Source organism: Typopeltis vanoorti, chromosome 22, assembly GCF_054136105.1.
Source record: "Typopeltis vanoorti isolate ZY-2024b chromosome 22, IOZ_Tvanoo_1.0, whole genome shotgun sequence".
NCBI lineage: Eukaryota > Metazoa > Arthropoda > Arachnida > Uropygi > Thelyphonidae > Typopeltis > Typopeltis vanoorti.
The window spans coordinates 22,337,257-22,359,947 of NC_143570.1; the positions used below are offsets into that span (position 1 = coordinate 22,337,257).

Here is a 22,691-nt window from a genome sequence, read left to right on the forward strand (position 1 = left end):
ATATAAACTATTACACTTTTTTTATAATGTTAGTCAAGTTGCTTTTTATTTTATCGTCCTACATGTTTCGCCAATTTTTCTATCAGCATCTTCAGGGAATAGAAATTAGTAAGCTATATGAAGGTAACAGACTAGGTTATAACTGGATGGTTCTAATTCATACAAAAATTAGTATTGTGTGAGACAATGCGCGTGTCTCGGGAACGTGATTTATTTGTTATGACTCATGATGTAATTGTCATGAAAGTTCATTTCTTTGATGTTTAATGATCTGATTAAAGCTTTCCAAATTTCTGGTAAGGTTAGACCTTGATTCCTGTTTAGGTTTTCAGTTGTACGGGCGACTGTAGCTGCTTCCTTGAAGGTTCTTGAATGATAGTTATCTTCTATATAGGGCATAAGTGCACATTGGTAGAGGCAAAGTGGCACCTGAAATGTCTTGGCTGTTATTTCTGACATATCCTGTGTGTTCTTTCTTTCTCGTTTCAAAGCTTCTAGAGGTCTGACCTACGTAACAGGGTCTTTCGGTGATCTTAAAAATTTCCGAATAGTGTTGACTGGCTTGAATGCTACTCTGATATTATGTGGTTTTAGAAGGTTAGCCAATTTTTTGGAAATGCCAAATTCAAGCCAGTCAACACTATTCGGAAATTTTTAAGATCACCAAAAGACCCTCATCCATTCTACAAGTACTCTTGAGTATATAATATATCTTGCTCATGTGGTATTAGTTACGTAGGTCAGACCTCTAGAAGCTTTGAAACAAGAAAGAAAGAACACATAGGATATGTCAGAAACAACAGACAAGGCATTTCAGGTGCCACTTTGCCTCTACCAACCATCACATTGAGTGGGATAAAAGCCTTATACCCTATATAGAAGATAACTACCATTCAAGAACCTTCAAGGAAGCAGCTACAGTCGCCCATACAACTGAAAACCTAAACAAGAATCAAGGTCTAACCTTACCAGAAATTTAGAAAGCTTTAATCAGATCATTAAACATCAAAGAAATGAACTTTCATGACAAGTACATCATGAGTCATAACAAATAAATCATGTTCCCGAGACATGCGCATTGTCTCGCACAATACTAATTTCTATTCCCTGAAGATGCCAGTAGAAAAATTGGCGAAACATGTAGGATGATAAAATAAAAAGCAACTTGACTAACATTATAAAAAAAAAAGTGTAATAGTTTATATACATAATAGTCAAGAAAAAATACCACACAATAATTGTACTATGTTTAAGGTTATTGTCTAAAATAGATGGAATCTTAATTTGTCAAAAACATCAGTGTTAAAATATGGCATGTATAAAGGCATGTATCATCGTGCAAACAAAAGTTCAAAGGTTGTAGTTTGACCACCAAAGATGAACGTAATGAGCAATGAGTACGCATTTGTGGAACGTGCAAGAAATTTGTGTTCCCTGAAAAAAGCGATGCGCGTACAGCAAGGAGGTAATGCCACTCGGTGACAGCAAATGGGAGAGCATATTAGGCAAGTTTGGAGTGCGAAAAAAGGTTCCTGTGGTATTCTCCGGTAGCATGTGCCCTCCCTGTGGATCTCCTGTTCGAAGTTCTCGAGCGGATCAGCATGCCTGATACCCAACAAGACATGTGAAGATGGCAAAGCGGCAGCATGTTTCCCGTTGCTGAGCGACGCAAATCAAAGAAAACATAGCATCAGATGATGGCAGTGTTCGAGTTTTAGACCATCGGCGTGGATCTATCTGATGAGAAAGCAGCAAAGGATTCCTTTGAAGGTAAATCGTGTTAGAAATGGCAATGCGAAAAGTTCGTAAGCCTAGAAGAAACAAGTGACTAATTCGGGATGAACACGTGACTCCCATGTGGTAGCAATCCATCGTACAGAGGGACAATCTATAACACAGAACAGACGGAAGGATCGAGAAATCATCTAACAAGGTGGTAATGTACAAATCTTCCCTTTTGTCTATTGGTGATGAAGGTGTAAAATGGACAGAGTCTAGAAAAGAAGAGAGAGAGAGATTTTTGAGACAGTTTCCTCTGTTATGTTAATCGAATTGGACTGTTAGTCTGCGTTCATAAGTTGTCTAGACCAAGTTTAATGTGTATGGGTCGTTAGTAGCAGTAATCTAGTTTAATAATGACATCCATGTTTGTGATATAGATGAACATAAGATTCTCATGAGTGTGTTTGAATAGCCTGTCTGTTTGATTTATTACCCTGCCTTACTTGTATTTTAGTATTAACCTTGATTTCCTTGATTATATCTGTTGTTTAAATTGTAATGTTCTTAGATAAATAATAAAGATGTTTTCCCATGTATACCTGAGTTTGTCTGAGTGAGAGATTGAATTTTACCACTCATGAAAATATCGAACCTATGTCTAGAGGTAAAAAGGGGAATTTAAGATTGTCAAGGCCATGACTGTATACTGAGAACTCAATCTACCTAACTACTTAATCTATATAAGGTATTACTTGAATTCTGGGAAAGTTTCTTCGGATAAGAATTCCTATCCTAGAGTTCTGACTAGCACAGCATAAACAAATAAAGTTTGTCAGAGCTCGAAGAGAGAAACAGCAACAGAAAGTCAGTTTAGAAGCCAGATCTCAGTAGACACAAGGAGAACATAGAGGTAAAATATTTAAGAAAACAATGACGTAACAATGGCGCTGCTGGTAGGATGTGTTTGATCCAAAGAAGAAAAAAACTGGATCAAGTACCGTGAGTTGATCTTCGGTCTCATACTCAGCAATCAGGACATTTTGAAAATTTTGGAAAAAGAAAAAGGGAGGTAACTTTGAAGTTTAATCTTTATATAAGATTATAAGCCAATCGTACAAGAATGTCTTTTCCATCTAGTTCAGATCTGAGCAATCCAGAATTTTTTAAAAGCATAAACCCCCAGCAGATTTTTCCTCAGTTCTCTGGAGAGGACTCTGATGATGTAAGGGCCTTTTTTGACTACATAGAAGAGCTTAGGAAGATTGGGCGATGGAGTGACTTCCAGCTGCTTATTCTGTTTCACAGTAAGCTAGTTGGAAGAGCAAAGAGTTTCTTTTACTCCTCGCCACTCCTAAGAGAGAGACTTTGGATTACCGGAGGTTTAGGGAAATCCTCATTTCCCAGTTTTCAAGGGTGAAAAGTGTTTGACCCAGCCTTTGGAAGCTCCAAAAGATAGTGCAGAAGGAAGGAAAATGTGCCTCTGACTTTCACAAGAGGCTGCTCTCATTTGCTAGTACTATAAATGTGCCTGACGAGGAGAAAGATCACTTGGAATGGGCCATATTCCAGTATTTTAGAGTTGGCCTAAAGCCAGAACTGAGGGAAACAGTATTTGGGAAGGGGATAACTACTTTGAGGGATTGTTTCGAGGCTGTAAAAGAAAGGGAACAGCTGCTTGGGAATTTTTTGTCTTGCAGCTGTAGCAAGCCAGTTAATATGATCAAGGAAAGTATACAGATGTGGGTAGAAATTCCAACCCAGCAAGGGAGGGAATGGACAGGAAGGAGAAACAGAAGGTGCAGGGAGGTAATGGAAGAAATAAGACTGAGTCAATCTGTAGTGTTGCTGCCTGTGAATTTAGCAAAATTCGCTCCTTGATCAGACAAGAGGTAGAGAAGTTTCAACAGCCGCTTATAGAATGTCTTGACTCAGTGATTAATCAATTGATGTCAGAATCTCCCAAGAATCATGAATCTCTTTCTTCCCAAGAAGAGGGGATAACAAACATAGTTCAGAGAGAGGTAGAAAGATTGCAACATTCTATGTTAGAAAGAATGGACACAATGATGAGAAAGATGACTGAACTGTCTGCCAGGTGAAAATAACTCTCCTTTGTCCCTGGACAGAGAAAGTAGAAGAGGCTACTGCCGAGAACCTCCTAGGTGCTACGACTGCAACAAGTTGGGGCATATTGCCTGAGACTGCTTTGTATCACCAGGAAACTCAAGAGCAAGGTATCAGCCTGAAGCAACTTTCCCACTCTTGTGCTAGACAACCTGATAGGAATGGGCAGCAAGGCAAAGGACGGTTGCCTGAGATGGCAGTAAGTGGAAAAATTTGTGGGAAGGATCTTAAAGCACTCTTTGACACTTCCCCAGTTTCCATTATTTCTGAGGAATGTCTCAAGGAACTGGGGGCTTGTGTGAGTGGAAGAATCTAGAGGTTGAGAGAGAATCCGTCAAACTTTTAGGAATACTCCCCCCCCCCGCAACTCACACTACCAAAGCAGTACAACTAAGAATAGGATTGTCAGCTTTTGGCTTATATGCCTGGCATAACTTCCTAATTCTGCACAAAAACTCACTCTCTTGAGTAGGATTAATTCTAGGGGAACATACGGAAACATGGTTTCTCATGCGATTATTCCAGTAAACGGATCAGTTTCTCTGTGAAAGAAAATACTAAGGAAACATAACAGAGCCTTAGAGATCAGAGTAAAGGAGACATCCCTTTGAAAAGTAGGCCCCAGAACATAGAGGATGTTAAGTTGACAGAGAACAAAGAGAACCACGTGGATTGCACTCAGCCAAATTCAAAAGAGTTTGTCTTATCACATGAGTACCAGAAATCTGATGACAGAGGTATAGATCAAGCTGTAGGATCAGAGAATGAACAACTGGCTAGAGTGAAACAAGGAAAATCCAACGCCGAGGCAGTTGAAGATAGCCAAGTCAGCATTAATAGTAAATCTGAGAAGGCTCACAACAAAATGACAAATGACCCAGATGTGCCTCAAGGAAGGTAGGACGAGCAAGGCAATATTCACAGCATGTGTCAAGTGTCCACTCAGAGCACAGAAGATGCATCCTGGGCCAGGCATGAGTCTAATTTTGGGAGATCAAGATGGAAGAGTTCATCTCCAGAGAGGAGAAGGAAAATCAGAAGTTGGAAAAATTTTCTAGGGAAAATTTTTAGAAAAAGGAACGGGCCTTTGTTAGATCTTGAATGATGGCTCTATCAAGAATAGAACTGCTCTATTCAAGAGTTAACAAGAGAACAATATCAAGCAGAAGCACACTTTTACTCTTGGCAAAGCAGACATAATATGTGAAGATGCAGATATTATCCTTGCTTAAAAAGGAATTAAAATATAAAAGAAAAGGTTGAATCTTAAATTAAAATGAAATCGAAGGAGGAAATAAATATTAAATTGTACTATGTTTAAGGTTATTGTCTAAAATGGATGAATCTTAATTTTTCAAAAACATCAATGTTAAAATATGGCATGTATAAAGTCGTGTATCATCGTGCGAATGAAAGTTCAAAGGTGGCAGTTTGACCACCAAAGATGACGTAATGAGTGATGAGTAGGCATTTGTGGAACGCGCAAGAAATTCGCGTTCCTCAAAAAAAGCGATGTGCGTATAGCAAGGAGGTGACGTCACTCAGTGACAGCAAATGAGAGAGCAATGTAGACAAGTTTGGAGTGCGGAAAGAGGGCGCTATAATGGGGTTTAAAACGGATTTACATCGTTGAGAGAGACCCCTTTTTGCTTCATTTTACGTTTTCTCCTGGTTCCTGTGGTGTTCCTCGGTCGCGTGTGCCCTCCCCGTGGGTCTCCTGCTTGATGTTCCCAAATATGGCTTGATGTTCTCGAGCAGATCAGCATGTTTGATACCTGACAAGACGTGTGAAGACGGCAAAGGGGCAGCGTGTTTCCCGTTGCTGAGCGACGCAAATCGGAAAAAATATATCACGATATGATGACGGCAGTGTTCGAGTTTTAGACCATCGGTGTGGATCTATCTGATGAGAAAGCAGCAAATGATTTCTTTGAAGGTAAATTGTGTTAGAAACAGCAACATGAAAGGTTCGTAAGCCCAGAAGAAACAAGTGGCTAATTTGGGATGAGCACGTGGTGGCAATCCATTATACAGAGGGACAATCTATAATAAAGAACAGACGGAAGGATCGAGAAATCATCTAACAAGGTGGTAATGTACAAATCTTCCCTTTTATCTGTTGGTGACAAAGGTGTGAAATGGATTGAGTTTAGAAAAGAAGAGAGAGAGATTTTTGAGACAGTTTCCTGTGTTATGTTAATCAAATTGGACTGTTAGTCTACGTTCATAAGTTATCTAGACCAAGTTTAATGTGTATGGGTAATCTAGTAGCAGTAATCTAGTTTAATACTGACATCCATGTTTGTGATATAGATGAACATAAGATTCTCATGAGTGTGTTTGAATAGCCTGTCTGTTTGATTTATTACCCTGCCTTACTTGTATTTTAGTATTAACCTTGATTTCCTTGATTATATCTGTTGTTTAAATTGTAATGTTCTTAGATAAATAATAAAGATGTTTTCCCATGTATACCTGAGTTTGTCTGAGTGAGAGATTGAATTTTACCACTCACGAAAATATCGAACCTATGTCTAGAGGTAAAAAGGGGAATTTAAGATTGTCAAGGCCATGACTGTGTACTGAGAACTCAATCTACCTAACTACTTAATCTATATAAGGTATTACTTGAATTCTGGGAAAGTTTCTTTGGATAAGAATTCCTATCCTAGAGTTCTGACTGGTGCAGCATAAACAAATAAATTTTGTCAGAGCTCGAAGAGAGAAATGGTCCCAGAAAGTCAGTTTAGAAGCCAGATCTCAGTAGACACAAGGAGAACAATAGAGGTAAAATATTTATGAAAACAACGATATAACACCTGGTTTTAACATCATCTCTATGGGAAATTAATCTCACTCTACAAATATTTGCTTTATGAGCTTCCACTAAGAATGAATAACTCGTAAAGTTGGGAAATACTTGTACTTGAAATAGACCAATAGTGTTGTATTATGATGACTATTGATGTAATACATAGGATATCTATGCATTACGTATTTGTGTGTTTCTTAGGTTTTTGATGACATCTTGTAAATCCGATGTAGGATCATTCCTTGTTTCTTTTTATTTCTTGAGTGAGGTTTTTCAGCATGTTCAGTGATTACCTGAATGCTTTGACAAAACAATCAAGTAATCAGTTGATTGCTTTGACAAAGCAACCAATTCAGGGAATTTCTGTATTCACTGTTATAGTATTTAATGATTTGTCTGTTGTGTGTGTGTGTTGTTAGTCTTGTTTCGTTTTCTTTTCTTCTCACTCAACTGCAATTCAGTGTAAGACAGGAAAGGAACATATTAAAGATGTGTTCCTTTCCTGTCTTACATTGAATTGCAGTTTGGGAGAGGGTGTTTAGGAACCCTCTTTTCAGATCAAATATGGACATTTGATTCAGTCCTCAATGTAGCATTGCAATTTCACCAGACATTGAAAGTTTTCAACCTCATTGAAGTTTGATTTGAATTTCTTCCAGCTAGAGAAGATGGGCTTTTATAGTAGTTTTCAATTTTATAAGTTCTGAAACTAATGTTGAATAATTCCCTTTATGTGTGTATATACTAACATAATCTCTTGAATTTAGGTATAGCTTCATATCTTTAAATTAATTGTGTTTTTTTGCGATATTTTTGTGACTAGAGCTTGCGAAAATGGACACAGTAAAATAGTTGAGCTTCTTTTGCTGTATGGAGCTGATGGTCGTGTAAATCCAGTTACCAAGTATTCCCCACTTTATGTTGCTTGTTTTAATGGACATAAAAGAATTGTTGAAATACTACTCAAGGTAATATTTTCATTCTTTTATTCCTTGTTATCAGAGCATTACTGGTAATACTGATTACTCATTACTGATTACTGATTTATAATAATAATAAATAAGTAATGGAATTCTTTTCTTCCTGGCAAGGGACAATAATTTAAAATGTTTGTAATATTGCTTATTGTTACTGTCTACCTAAAGACTTCTGTCAAAAAAATTAGAAATTGAACTGATATTAGTTTTGCGACATTTTACTATGAATCCAGCTGTCACACACACACACACACACACATGCATGCAAACATGTGTGTGTTATGGGACAACCCGTGTCCCAACACGGGTTGTCCCACAAATCACTGTATATTTTAACATTTTCGATCCATAATTCATGATGAATGCTCAAGAAAGAATTTTTTTTATAGAATGATATGTTGTGAAATTATACAAAGCTTTTCAAGGAGATTTCATAGATCTGTTCCTACAGACAATGCAATTAGACCACTGGTGAATAACTTTAAAAGAACTAAGTCTGTATGTAAGTTCTTCATGTAGTACTATCATATCCTGTACACCCCCCCCCCTTGAGGGTACATATCAGGAATTTCATGATGTTGAAGTTTGTATATGATGAGCAGAGAAGTGGATGCCCAAGGACAGCACACGAAAGCATTGAATCAGTTCAAGAAATGTTTGAAGAGGACCCATCAGTTAGGGAGAGAGATCTTGAAGACTAAACATACCCGAGACATCGGTTTAGAGAATTTTGCATTTGACACTCATGAAAAAGCCCTACCACATCCAATTGTTGCATGACCTGCATAAAGAAAATTGTCCATTTCAAGCAGCAGTGTGCAGAAATTGTTGATCAAATCCAATATATTAGCTTAATTGATCTAATCTTTTCAGTAATGAGGTGATGTTTCTGTTATCAGAACATTACTGGTAGTAAAATCATTCAACATAATTGTTATATCTGGGCTTACAAAAACCACTCGAGTTCACAGAATGGCAAAGGGACCCCTTAAATTAAATATGTGGCTTGAGATGATGAAATCAAAACTTTATGGATCTTTCTTTTTTGCAGAATCAACAGTCACAAGAACTGTGTAGTTGATATCCTTCATCAGTTTCTTGAATCCCAACTTCTTGATAATGGTGTTCTTGAAAGTGTAGTGTTTCAGCAGGATGGAGTACCATGTTACTATGCTTGAACTGTTCAGGAATACTTCAACAGGTGCCTTCTGAATTAGTGGATTAGGAGTGGGGATCTAGATGGTGCATTCTCCTTGTCACTCACAAACCCAGTTCTTTTAAACTTATTCACCAGTGCTCTAATTGATGTAAGACTGAATCTATGAAATTTCCTTGAAAACGTTGCCTAATTTCAAAACACTTCATTCCTTTCATGAGGGATGTTATAACAAAATTTCGCTCTTGAACATTCATTATGAATTATGGATCTAAAAAGAAAACATTAAAAAATTGTTGAAAATTATAAAAACATCTCTGGCACATTACAGATACTCATGTTTTATGTAAAATAGAATAGATATACTTGTCGTAATGAAATTTATTTGAAAATCATACTGTTTCACCAAATTATGCAGTAACTTTGGGGACACTGTATACATGACTAATACACACACACACACACACACACACACACACAGCTTAGAAAGAAATCAACGGACACTCCATTGGCAAGGTGCATCATGTCATGTCATGTAACGAGTCATATGTTTGTAGCCAGTAAAAATTGGAGGAATATGATGCTCTCAAGTCAGTGTAGCTGTGTGTCTGGGTGAAATGGCTACAAGAAAGGAACTGACAGAGTTTGAAAGCAGTATTATAATAGGATGCCATGTTGCTGGCCTATCTGTTCAGAAAATTGTTGACAAATTGGACCATCCCAGGACAACAATCAGTGATACCATATGGAGATGGAAGAACAGTAAGTGAACTGCAAATGCTGACCATAGTGGACAACCCACACACTCACCAAATGTTACTGTAGGATGCTACAAAGGATAATATGTAAAAGCTGCCATTCGCTGAATGACACGTTGAATGCAGAGTTCCGAGCATTAATTGGAACACGAATCTGCACAAAAACATTCAGAACAAAGGCTCACAACGTAGGATTCCATGATACGTCCACAATATGCAAGCTCCACATTACCCAAACCAACATACAGCTTCATCTTCACTGGTACAAAGAGCATCTACAGTGGGACATGGAAGCTTGGAAAGCTGTGTTATGGAGTGACAAATCAGGCTACATCCTCTACTGAGCAGATGGACAGGTGTGGGTGTGCCAGATGCCTAGTGAACATCTCTTACCAGAGTGTGTAACCCCAACTATGAAATTTGGTGGTGGTGTGAAGTCACGAATATTGAACTCCGAGAGGTATCTGAACATTCTGGACAATGCAATGCTTTCTACTTTGTCGTGTTTCTATGTAACTGACCATTGTCTCTTTCAGCAAGATATTGCACCTTGTCATAAGGCTGCTGCTGTAACTGTGTGGTTTGTGGACATGAACATCACACTTGACTGGCCTGCACAGAGCCCTCATCTCAATCCTATCAAGCATCTGTGCGATGAAATGGAGCATCGGGCGAGGTCAAGGGACATCTTCCCTACAACAGTCCCGGATCTCATTACATGCCAACAGGAAGAATGATCCAAAATTCCCACTGATTGCTATCGTACACTTGTGGAACGTATGCCCTATAAGATTGCTACAGTCATCTCAGCAAAAGGAGGTCCTACATCTTATTACGATGGTGGGCACCATGGCTGTTTTTTCCTACACTATGGTGTCCATTGACTTCTTTCCACGTAGTGTATATTTGATTCACACATGAAAGGTTACAAGACATATTCCTTTCTTTTAGTGTTACACGGTGATCAGCATTCATTTTTGAAATTATGGATTCTGCAACCCTGTTAAAATAACTCTTTTTATTATCCTGACGTTTCGATCTTCATATCAAGATCATCATCTGGAGCATACATAAATATACAAGACAAGCTGCGTTACATTTCAAACTGAAAGCTAGAGAAACAATGATTTGATCACATGCTACTCACTGGCATGACCTCTAGTGAAAAAAAAAATTACATCGAGCTAGATTTAATTTATGATTATATGAATAAACATTCTTGCTTACAGATAGTTTTCCTTCCAGTAAGAGTGATGTCCCATTTCTATTATTACAATTGTTATTTTTGATTTAAAAAATTATTTATAAATTACAACATGAATAAACATTCTTGCTTACAGATTTTTTTATATTTTTTAAACATATAGCTTATAAACATATAGCTTTAAAACATATAGGTTACAAGACATATAGCACATCATTGTCCTAGAAAGAAGAAATCTGTTGACATGCTTCTTGAACAGCTGAAGGTTGTAATTGTTGAGCAAAACAAAGTGAGCTGTTCCAAAGAACAGAGATAGATGGAATAAAAGAGGAGGAAGAGAAGTTAGTTTGGTTACTTTGGAATTGGTTGGTTGATGGCTGCTCTTGTTATTACAGTTTTAGAAGAAAGCAGAGGAATGATATTCTGCTGAACATTATCCATGAAATTACCTATAGAAAAGACAGGAGAGACATCAAACATTGGCAAAAGAGAGTGATTGCAATGAATATGTGAGCGAAGTGTCATTTATTAATTGGATTACCCTTCTCTGCATAGCATCAAGCAGTCTTAGAGGCTTTCAGTGTGCCATCGCAAATGGATGAGCAGATTGTTTGAAGGCTGAAGAAGTTATGGCTGATGTGTTTGTGCCAGGAAAGGTTGGAGATGCGTGTCATTCCAAGAAGAGAAATATGATTGGATTTGGAAATCTGGATATTATCAAAAATAATGGGTAGCTATTTGAAATTAAGATCATTCTTATAAGAAATTACGAGAAATCTAAATTTATTACTCTGTAAGATTCTGATGGAGGATTATGGATAGCTAGCATTCTCCATTTCCCTGGCAACAGATATTCAAAATATGTTCTTCTTCTTCTTTTGAGCCATTCTGTCCACTGCTGGACAAAGGCCTCCTCCAGTTCTTTCCACCTTTCTCTGTTCTTGGCAATGGTTGACCAATTTTCCCCCAAAATATTTGACAGATTCATCACTCCACCTTCTTTTAGGATGTCTTCAGCCTCATTTCCCTTCTTTAGGAATCCAGTTCATTAGTATGGTGGTCCATGGCTCATCTTCTCTTCTGGATAGATGTCCGGCCCATTTCCATTTTAGTCGCTTATGGTAAAGAATGATGTCAGTGATGTGAGTCTGGCTTCTTATCCAGGTGTTTCACTTCTTATCTTTTAATGTGATGCCTAGCATCAGCCTCTTCATTTTTATTTGAGTTGTTAATTTATTTGCCGGTGCTTTTGTTAGCAACCAAGTTTCACAACCATATGAGATGACTGGAAGTATACACTGGTTAAATGTCTTCCTTTTTAAACAGAGTGGTACATCATTGTTTTGAAAAATGCTTTTCAATTTTCTGAATGCACTCCAGGCAAGTTGAACTCTCCTATTTATTTCCTTTTGGATCAATGTTTAGATCAATGAGATAACCTAAGTATGTGTATGAAGAGACTTTCCAAGAAATTGTTTTCAATTATTATGGCTTTTGGTGTTACAAAATGATTAAACATGATTTTATTTTTTTCTCTGTTTATCTATAGACTGACTTTTCTGCTTTCATGATATAGGTCTTCTATCATTATATTAAGGTCTTTTGGGGTGTTTTTGCAAAATTTACGATATCATCTGCATATCTTAGATGTGTTATGTTCTGTAGCTAGCATTCTCCATTTCCCTGGCAACAGATATTCAGAATATGTTACTACTTTTAATTACTGTTACCAGGATTCAGATCGAAACTTGAGTGAAAACATGGTAATTGCATGAAAACATAGTAATTGCATGTTACAGTGATATGTTATATAAGAAGCCCTTCTAATAGGACATAATACAACTAATATATATACGTAAGATAAGGATGTTGTTTTGCCTCTTTACAAGGCTCTAATAAGATCTCACTTGGACTATTGTGCGCAGGTCTGGTGGTTTCCGATGTGATTCTGATATATTGGAGAGAGAGAGAGAGAGAGAGAGAGAGAGGGAGGGAGGGAGAGAGAGAGAGAGAGAGAGAGAGTACAAAGGAGAGTGTTAAAAATGATATCAGAATTGTGGAATACTGATTATGAAGACAGATTGAGAATTTGTAGACTTCAGACACTAACAAACAGGACAAAGAGGAGGGGGGGTGATATGATTGAGACTTACAAACTTCTGAAAGGATCATACAAGATTTCAACTGATGGAATTTTTTCAATTTATGTAGGGTGGGGAAAGAACAAGAGGGCATCCTTGGAAGCTGAGAATGAAGGCCGCCAAGAAGGGTGTGAGGGCTAGATTTTTCTCTCAGAGGGTGGTGGTGCGTGATTGGAATGGATTGCCATTGGATGTTGTGAGTGCAAGCAGTGTGAATGAATTCAAGAATAAGTATGATAGGGGTGTGTGTAGTATGTGGCCTCTCTCAATGAATCTCTGACTCCCTGGAGGTCACTTTTAATAATAATAATATTTAAAATTTTGTTTTTAAATTTAATATTTTTTAATTTGTTTTTAATTTAATATTTAAAATTATAAGCAGGTTGACTATTTTAAATGTTTTACTTAAATTTGCAAACAAATTATATTCTTGTTTATTTCCTTATTCAAGTGTAAGCAAAGAGAGTTTGCGTATCAAGTATTTATTTTATATTATTATATTGTTGTCATTCGCCCACATGTCAGTTTTGGTGATAATATTTCTGTTGGCTCCATTAAGAAATGTGAATGAATAAAATTCAAATAAATGTGTATCTCATAAAAATGAAACTGAATTTTAAGCCAGTTTATAAATTTTACACATATCTACTATACTTTAAAAAATGAACATAATAAGTAATTTATGATTATGTGAGACCTTTCAGTAGGATAAAGATGGTAACTTAGTTAAAATGTTGGTTGATAGATAGGAATTAAGAATGAAGGTTGGGAGATTGTTGCCAAGGTGTGAATTAAGTGAACAGAGATCATCATCATCATCATCATCATCAAATTCCTGCCATGTACCCTCAAGGGGTGTACAGGATATGACAGTACTACATGAAAAAATTACATCATTACTAACTTCCTATCTACAATTTTCCTCCAAATCAGTCTGTTACTTGTCAAGACTCCAACATTATCAGATCTTATATTTCTATCGTCTAAGGCACTTTGTACCGTATCAATCCACCTATATCTTGGTCTTCCTCTGGGTCGTTTTCCTGCCAACCTGGCAGAGAACACTTGTTTTGCTAATCTTTCCTCTCCCATTCTATTTAAGTGACCATACCATCTGAGATTAGCTCTGCTAACGCATGCCTGGATGCTGACAATGTCAAGTTCTTTCCTAATATCCTCATTTTTAATATGATATTGCCATTGATGCCATCTGTTCACGCCTCTAATCTTTCTCAGGACTCTCATATCTGCGGTCTCTAGTCTTTGGTCAAGTGTTTTACTTCTGACCCAGCTCTCAGATCCGTAAGTTAAAATTGGTTTGAACACAGTCTTGTATACAGCTAATTTAGTGTTCCGACTAATTTCTTTCTTATTCCATATGAATTTATTCAATTGACTTCCCACGATACCAGCTTTGCTGATTCTGTTGTCTATTTCTATATTTAGTTTACCATCTTCAGTAAAAATTGTGCCTAAGTAGCTGAAATGTTTTACTTGTTCCACAGGTTCTCCATTCACAACACAGTTGACATTTTCAATGATTCTGCCTATTTTCATTGTCTTTGTCTTTTTATTGCTGACCTTCATACCATATCTATTACAACAGCTATTCAATTTAGTCAGAGGTGAACAGAGATGGAGAGATGTATTTACAAATGATTCAGTGAGCAGACTGTGTGTGAGTGAGAGAGAGAGAGAGAGAGATTGGGAAATGGTGTACAATAAATTGATGTGTGATATGATTTTGATAGTTGCAAAAGTGTTTGTACTTGTAGGATAAATTATGCTTAAATGGATTGGATGTTGTGTAATTATAAAAATTATTTTGGTGAAAGAGTGAATATAAATAGTCAGGGAAATGACATGGTAAAGTGATCTCCACAAGAGCTTAGACACATGCATTGAAGTAAAACATTGAAATTTGAATATAATAACAGAGGGAAAAATAGAATACTGGAAGAGATGAGCCCAAGCATGACAGGATTTGTAGGATGAGACAAGAGAAAGAGAAATTATAGGATTACTAAAGGAACTACCTTAGGCAGCATATGATGGAATTGACTTTCAGTGAGCTTATGTATTGGCTTGATTGTTATGCTACCATTTATTGAATGCATTTATGCTGTTTTGGGTTTTTGTTAGTGGCAGTTCATACGAGAACTTTGACTGAGGAGATATATGTGAAACTATAAGTCATATAATTATATAAATAGAGAAGGCAGCTGAAGTAGTGCCTTATGAAAACCTGCTTGGTAGAGGAATTAGTAGGGAATGGAAAGTGGTCAAAGGATGTCTGGAGGAAGCTATATCTGACTGCATTCCCAGATTTAAGAAAATAAATTACATAGAAATAAATGTCTGAATCAAACTTTAAAACAATAACTAATCAGCTATCAGCTAATTATTTCCTTTTATTTCCTTATAGGGAGTAGGCGAGGCCTTTTAGCCCTATCTAGCTTTTGGAGACTGAGTGGGCAGTTCAAACTCCACTGGTAGCCAATCAGAGAAAGCTAGTTTGCCTGTCTATTGTCTATTCATCAGTTGCCTCTTATAATAGTGATGAATAGACAATAGACAGGCAAACAAGTGCTACCATTTCTTGATACCTAATCCTAACAAGATATGTTACTGTCTGAAATAATGTGGGTTCTATGGTCTATTTTCTTGAATTTATGGGACAAAACCCTAGTTTCTGAGAACCGGTTGAAGATAGGCTTAGAAAAAAGTTCCTCCAGTCAGTGACTAGACTTGAACTAAAGTCTATCTTCAGGTGGCCTAGCATAGAGAATGTAAGTGCCACTTCCACTGAGCTACACAGGCTTTGCCATTCATAATTGGATCATGAAAAAAAAAAAGTTAGCCAAATTGGCCAAGGGAAAATAAAATCTGATGAGAGAAGTTTTTGCTATGTTGCAAGTTAAAGGAAGAATGACCATGAGTGAATAACCTTAGTTTAAATGGTAAGAAAGTGTTGGATGCATTAGAACATCTGTTTTGTTAGGTAATCACTTTAGTAAGGTATACATTTCAGGTAGATCCATTAGTTCTCTGGATGCCAAGAGGAAATAGATGAAAGGATAGAGACCAGATGAGTTAGAGTTATTAAAGATCTCACAAGAATTGAGCATAGTGGTAGAATTGGATGGAATATCAATACAGGTGATTAAGGAATGCACAAAAATTGGCAATGCTCTTGACCTAGTTGTTTATCTTGAGTCTCAGCACAAACGTGATTCTTAATGAGTAAAAAGAAGACAAGATAATTCCACTTACAAGAGTGGTGTTAAGACAGAAGGTGAGTATCTCTTATAGACCTCTGGAATGATCATTAAGGAGAGGCTCTGCATCCAGAAGCAGGTATAGTGTGTGTCATATCAAAAGAGTGAGAGTAAAGAAGTATTGTACATATAATAGAGAAGAATAGGTGAAAAAGTATGAGTGATGGATAAATAGAGGATTGGGATGAATGATTGAGAAAGTAAAAGTGAACAGTATAAAAACAAAAGCATGGGTGATATGGAGAATGAAGATTTAGTTGTAATGAGAGAGAGAGAGAGAGAGAGATAGTGTGCTTATGCAGAGTCAGGATAAAACATGAGCTACAAATTGCAGAAATGTCTGGGAAATGTTGCTGAGAAGAGAAAGAAAGTAGTGGTATGGGGGAAGAGAAGGGAGTGCAAGATTAATCAAGAAATGGAGATTAAAAAGAGAATTTTGTATTTCATGAAAAGAATAAAGAGCACTTGATGAGAGCATAATGAAATTGTTTTTCCCAAGTGCGAAGATGAATTATTTATTTCGTATCCAAATACAGTAGTAAGTAATTGGTACAACATTATTTACAACAAATTAGGATACATTACAAATGAGAACAGCTGAATTTAATAGGCAAATTATACAGGGATTAATAAGTAAAATATGAAGGAAAAAGAAACTATACATAAGTTTCTTTTTATTAAAATATCCCGAAAACAATTAGGGGATATTTTAGTTTCTGTCAAATAATTAGAAATTTCTGCAAATAATTATAACTATTGGGTACTTTATACATGAATAAATATTTCTTACTTATGAATAGGGTGTAATTGTTGAGATATTGTTTAAATAATCGATATTTATTACAAATTTAACAAATTATACATTTTAGTGTGAAATAATTTTAACAAGAATAACAACAAGAATAGCCCAAAATGCCTTTGTTAATTTTTAATATGGTGTATGATCTCCATTAACTGCCAAAACAGCGGTATATCTTGATTGCATGGACCGGATAAGATGATCAAACAGTTCTTGTGGGATATTTCTCCACTCTTCTGTGAGAGCAATTTTGAGCTCTTGAAGCGATTGTGGTGGCACCAGTCGAGCAGAAACGTGCCTACCTAAACAATCTCAGGCATCGATTGGCAATCAGTGAACAGGCAGGCCAGTCCATTTGTTCAATACCTTCTTCCTCAAACCACTCTTGTACCAAATTTGCACAGTGTGGACAAGCATTGTCATCCATAAAAATGAATTCTTGGCCAATTGCAGCAGCATATGGACGAACTATAGGTTCCAAAATCTCATTGCAATACCTTTAGGCTATTAAGGAACCATTTCTGATAAAACAGAGATCAGTATGGCCACCTATACTTATTCCAACTCGTACCATCAAACTCCCACCTTGATGTTGGTGTCTTTCATGAAAAAACTGTGGATTTTTTTTTTTTCCCACTTTCACGCCATATCAAGGTATGTTGGTTATCTGGTTGCAGACTGAACCTGGCCTCGTCACTTAAAAGTACGCTATTAAGGAACCATTTCTGATAAAACAGAGATCAGTATGGCCACCTATACTTATTCCAACTCGTACCATCAAACTCCCACCTTGATGTTGGTGTCTTTCATGAAAAAACTGTGGATTTTTTTTTTTTTCCCACTTTCACGCCATATCAAGGTATGTTGGTTATCTGGTTGCAGACTGAACCTGGCCTCGTCACTTAAAAGTACACGAGCCCAATCCTCATTTGTTCAATTGCAGTGTTCCTGTGCCCAAATTCTTTGGGCTCTTTTGTGATTTGCAGTAAGTGGAATGCAAACCATTGGTCTTCGAGCATATAGACCTATGGCATGAGGATGATTTCGAACATTTCCTGTCTCCAGAAAGCAATTCCAAAGTCTCAAAATTATGCTTTGAAATACATAACACGCTTGAGTGACAACTTGCTCTGTTTGTCTCCAGCTTCTAATCGACCAATGGCTCTCCCAAGCCATGGATTCCGGGATATCATGTTGCTCTGCCATTTTTAACAAAATAAAGGGCGGTAGGTGACACAAGTTTATAATTGAAGTGATAATTATTCAGTGTGGAAGTGAGCGCAACAAGCCACGCTTTTATACCCTCCAATGCTAATACGGCTAAGACATGTATCAACAAGTCTTAACATGATATTAAATGGATAAAAATCCTATTTTGTTATATAGCCAGTAAGTGAAACTCAAGATCGATAACTACGATCTATGTGTTTCAATGCCGAAAAACTATCGGCGAAGGCAATTCGAAGCAAAGGTGGAGCAAGCTCCCTCACTATTCTTGATATTCTCTCATAATGTAAGACACAGCTCCTAGGAGATGTAATACTGTCATTACATTATGAGGGGAGGTCACTACCCAGACCGGTTTCAACCTTTTTTGAGGTCTCATCAGTGAGTAGGTAGACCTGGAAAATATCAAAGCTTAGTTAAAAGAACTTACATACCTTCACTATACGAATGCCATAAAGGTGTGCTTGTATTTTGTAATTAAAATAAAAAGCCAAAAGGCTAGTTTTCTGGCAATTGAATAGATATTAAATGGATAAAAATCCTATTTTGTTATATATGTAAGTTCTTTTAACTAAGCTTTGATATTTTCCAGGTCTACCTACTCACTGATGAGACCTCAAAAAAGGTTGAAACCGGTCTGGGTAGTGACCTCCCCTCATAATGTAATGACAGTATTACATCTCCTAGGAGCTGTGTCTTACATTATGAGAGAATATCAAGAATAGTGAGGGAGCTTGCTCCACCTTTGCTCCGAATTGCCTTCGCCGATAGTTTTTCGGCATTGAAACACATAGATCGTAGTTATCGATCTTGAGTTTCACTTACTGGCTATATAACAAAATAGGATTTTTATCCATTTAATATCTATTCAATTGCCAGAAAACTAGCCTTTTGGCTTTTTATTTTCATTACAAAATACAAGCACACCTTTATGGCATTCGTATCGTGAAGGTATGTAAGTTCTTTTAACTAAGCTTTGATATTTTCCAGGTCTACCTACTCACTGATGAGACCTCAAAAAAGGTTGAAACCGGTCTGGATAGTGACCTCCCCTCATAATGTAATGACAGTATTACATCTCCTAGGAGCTGTGTCTTACATTATGAGAGAATATCAAGAATAGTGAGGGAGCTTGCTCCACCTTTGCTTCGAATTGCCTTCGCCGATAGTTTTTCGGCATTGAAACACATAGATCGTAGTTATCGATCTTGAGTTTCACTTACTGGCTATATAACAAAATAGGATTTTTATCCATTTAATATCTATTCAATTGCCAGAAAACTAGCCTTTTGGCTTTTTATTTTAATTAAGTCTTAACATGATTTTGTACGCAGTTGCATGTTCTGCACTGTTGTATATTGGGAATATTTTAAAATAAATGTGTTACATTTGTAAGTCTTCTTCTTCTTCTTCCTAACATGGAATTTAGGCCAAGTGGCCTGATCCAGTCTCATGCCATTTCTTTCTTGGTCTTCCGATTCTTCTTTTTCCACTTATTTTGCATCTGTATAATATTTTTGGTAGTCTGCTGTTGTCCATTTGATCTAAATGTTCTAGTAATAAAACAAATTTTAATTGGTTTTATTTTCAGGGATTGTAAGATTTCTTCATTTGTTTGTTGGCCCCCCCCGGCATATCCAGTTGTTTTTCTGAGGAACTTCATTTCTGCTGTTTGAATTTGTTTTTCATTCTTCCTTTTTATGGTCCATGTTTCGCTTCCATATAGTAGAGTTGGTTTTGACAAGACATTATATAGTCTGATTCTAGTGTGTTTTTGTACTAGGGATGGCTTAAATATATTATTTATTATGCCATTTACTTTGACAAAGTTTGATATTTTAGTGTCTATGTCTTTTTCTTCTTCGTATGATAGATCACATCCCAAGTATCTGAAAGTATTTACTTGTTCTAATATTTTATTATCGTTCTAATATTTTAGTTATAGTTATATATATAGTTATAGTTATAGTTGTAATTATAGTTCTAATATGGATCACATTATGAAGGAAAGTGGTATTAAACATGATATCAGAATTGGAGATGTTAATGTCAGCTCTTTGCTTTACTTCTGAATAAATCTGCTACAAGTTTGCAAGATTCCCTGACTAAATTGAATAACTGTTGTAATAGATATTGTATGAAGGTCAGCATTAAAAAGACAAACACAATGAAAATAGGTAGAATTGTTGAAAATGTCAACTGTGTTGTGAACGGGGAACTTGTGGAACAAGTAAAACATTTCTGCTACTTAAGCATGATTTTTAGTGAAGATGGTAAATGAAATATGGAAATAGACAACAGAATCAACAAAACTGGTATGGTATGAAGTCAACTGAATAAATTCATATGGAATAAGAGAGAAATTGGTCGGAACACTAAATTAGCTGTATTCAAGACGGTGTTCAAACCAGTTTTAACTTATGGATCTGAGAGCTGGGTCAGAAGTAAAGCATTGACCAAAGACTAGAGACCGCAGATATGAGAATCCTGAGAAAGATTAGAGGCGTGAACAGATGGCATCAATGGCAATATCATATTAAAAACGAGGATATTAGGAAAGAACTTGACATTGTCGGCATCCAGGAGTGCGTTAGCAGAGCTATTCTCAGGGGATATAGTCACTTAAACAGAATGGGCGAAGAAAGATTAGCAAAACAAGTGTTCTCTGCCAGGTTGGCAGGAAAACGACCCAGAGGAAGACCAAGATATAGGTGGATTAATACAGTACAATGTGCCTTAGACTATAGAAATATAAGATCTCATAATGATAATATTGGAGTCTTGACCAGTAATAGACTGATTTGGAGAAAAATTGTAGATAGGAAGTTAGTAATGTTGTAAATTTTTCATGTAGTACTATCATATCCTGTACACCCCTTGAGGGTACATGGCAGGAATTTGATGATGATGATGATTATTTTATTATTTATTATTTTATTATATATTTTATTACTTGTGATATATTTTATTATAATGTTATAAAAATAACATTTGTAAGTTATTTTTATAACTTTATAAGTTACAAGAAGACCAAAATATCCCCTAATTGTTTTGAGCAGTATACAATAAATATGGTCAGATGTTCCTCCAGTATTTTGCACAAGCGACTGCTGTTTCTGTGCAGGATATAAGGTCCTCTTTTGTAAATTGAAGAATTGGGCAAGCAAGAAGTTGTTCCATGGACTGGGTTGTCCCACACTCATAATTATCTGGTCCAGTGAGGTAGCCCCATTTGATGTGGTTTTGTTTACAGCATAGTATCATTCCTAGTCTGTTGAGGCTTTTCGAAGTATTCCAGTCCAAGTGGACACTACATGGAAGATGTTCGGCTATTGGAATACCAGTATTATTCTCAGGGTATAGTGCAAACCATTGTTTAAGTCTTGTCTCTGGAGGATTTTTAGGTGGTTGATAGAAAGCTATGTTGGGATCTTAGTCTTTTGGGTACTGTAGTCTGGACAAATAGTGGGTTGCACTCATCGTTCACTTGTTTGCTTCTTTCGTCAGCTGAGAATGAAGATCTTCAAATTAAAGGGGTGCAATACCAGCCAAAGTATACAGGTCTCTTAATGGTGTTGGTTTCAGGCATACTGTAATTAAGCGGCAGCTTTCATTCAATGCTGTGTCAAGTTTTTCAGCATGGCAGTATCTGGCCCATATAGGGCAGGCATATTCAGCAGAGGAATAGCAAAGGGCCAAGGCAGGAGATCTCATTACACTATGGTATGCATCCCATTTTGAGGAAGTAAGCCTTCTTAGTATATTGTTTCTTGTATTAACTTTTGCCTTTATTTTTTCTATGTGTTTCTTATATAAAAGAATGTGATTGAGAGTCATTCCGAAATAGACTGGGTTTCAGCCTTCCCAAGAAATCTAGCTTCCTGTTGGCTTCCTCATTGTTCAAGTGGAAGAGGCCAGTCTGAGTTTTCAAGGGGTTTGGTTTTAATCGATTACTGTTATAATATGTGGTTATACTATTTAAAGTAAGTGATAGAGTAGTTTCAATGCACTTGAAATTATGTGATTGAGTAGCTATTGCAGATCATCAGCATAAATAAAATTTCTAGTTCCTGGAAAGATGGAGAGATCATTGATGTAGATGTTGAAAAGTAATGGTGATAACACACTTCCCTGAGGGAGGCCTTTTTTGGGGGGGGGGATGCCAGTGGCTCTTCTCCCCTGGTTAACAAAAAAGCATCTGTTTTTCAAGAGTGATTGGATTAGGAGGACAAGGCAATATCTTTCGTTATTCCATATATTTTATTTCTGAGTGTGAGATGGTTTATGGTACCATATGCTGGCTATTAGGTCTACAAAGACTGCCCCTGTGGCTAGTTTTTGCTCATAACCATTTTCTATATATTGAGTGAGGTTGAGAATTTGTGATGTACAGGATTTGCCTGGTCTAAAACCAGCATGCTCACTAATAAGATTGGGTTTGATTAGGGATTGTAGCCTATTCAAAATTAATCATTCATACAGTTTAAAGAGGT

General features: G+C 36.7%; 1 protein-coding gene across 2 annotated transcripts in view; it reads left to right on the forward strand.

Annotated features, from left to right (window-relative positions):
• The window catches only part of LOC150094209 (leucine-rich repeat serine/threonine-protein kinase 1-like), an 803,235-nt gene that overhangs the window by 143,541 nt on the left and 637,003 nt on the right, over window positions 1-22,691 (forward strand). For both annotated transcript variants that reach the window (XM_090412317.1, XM_090412318.1), the window contains exon 8: window positions 7,482-7,626. In XM_090412317.1, the coding sequence (XP_090268443.1) occupies window positions 7,482-7,626 (145 nt within the window). The remainder of the gene's footprint in view (window positions 1-7,481; window positions 7,627-22,691) is intronic.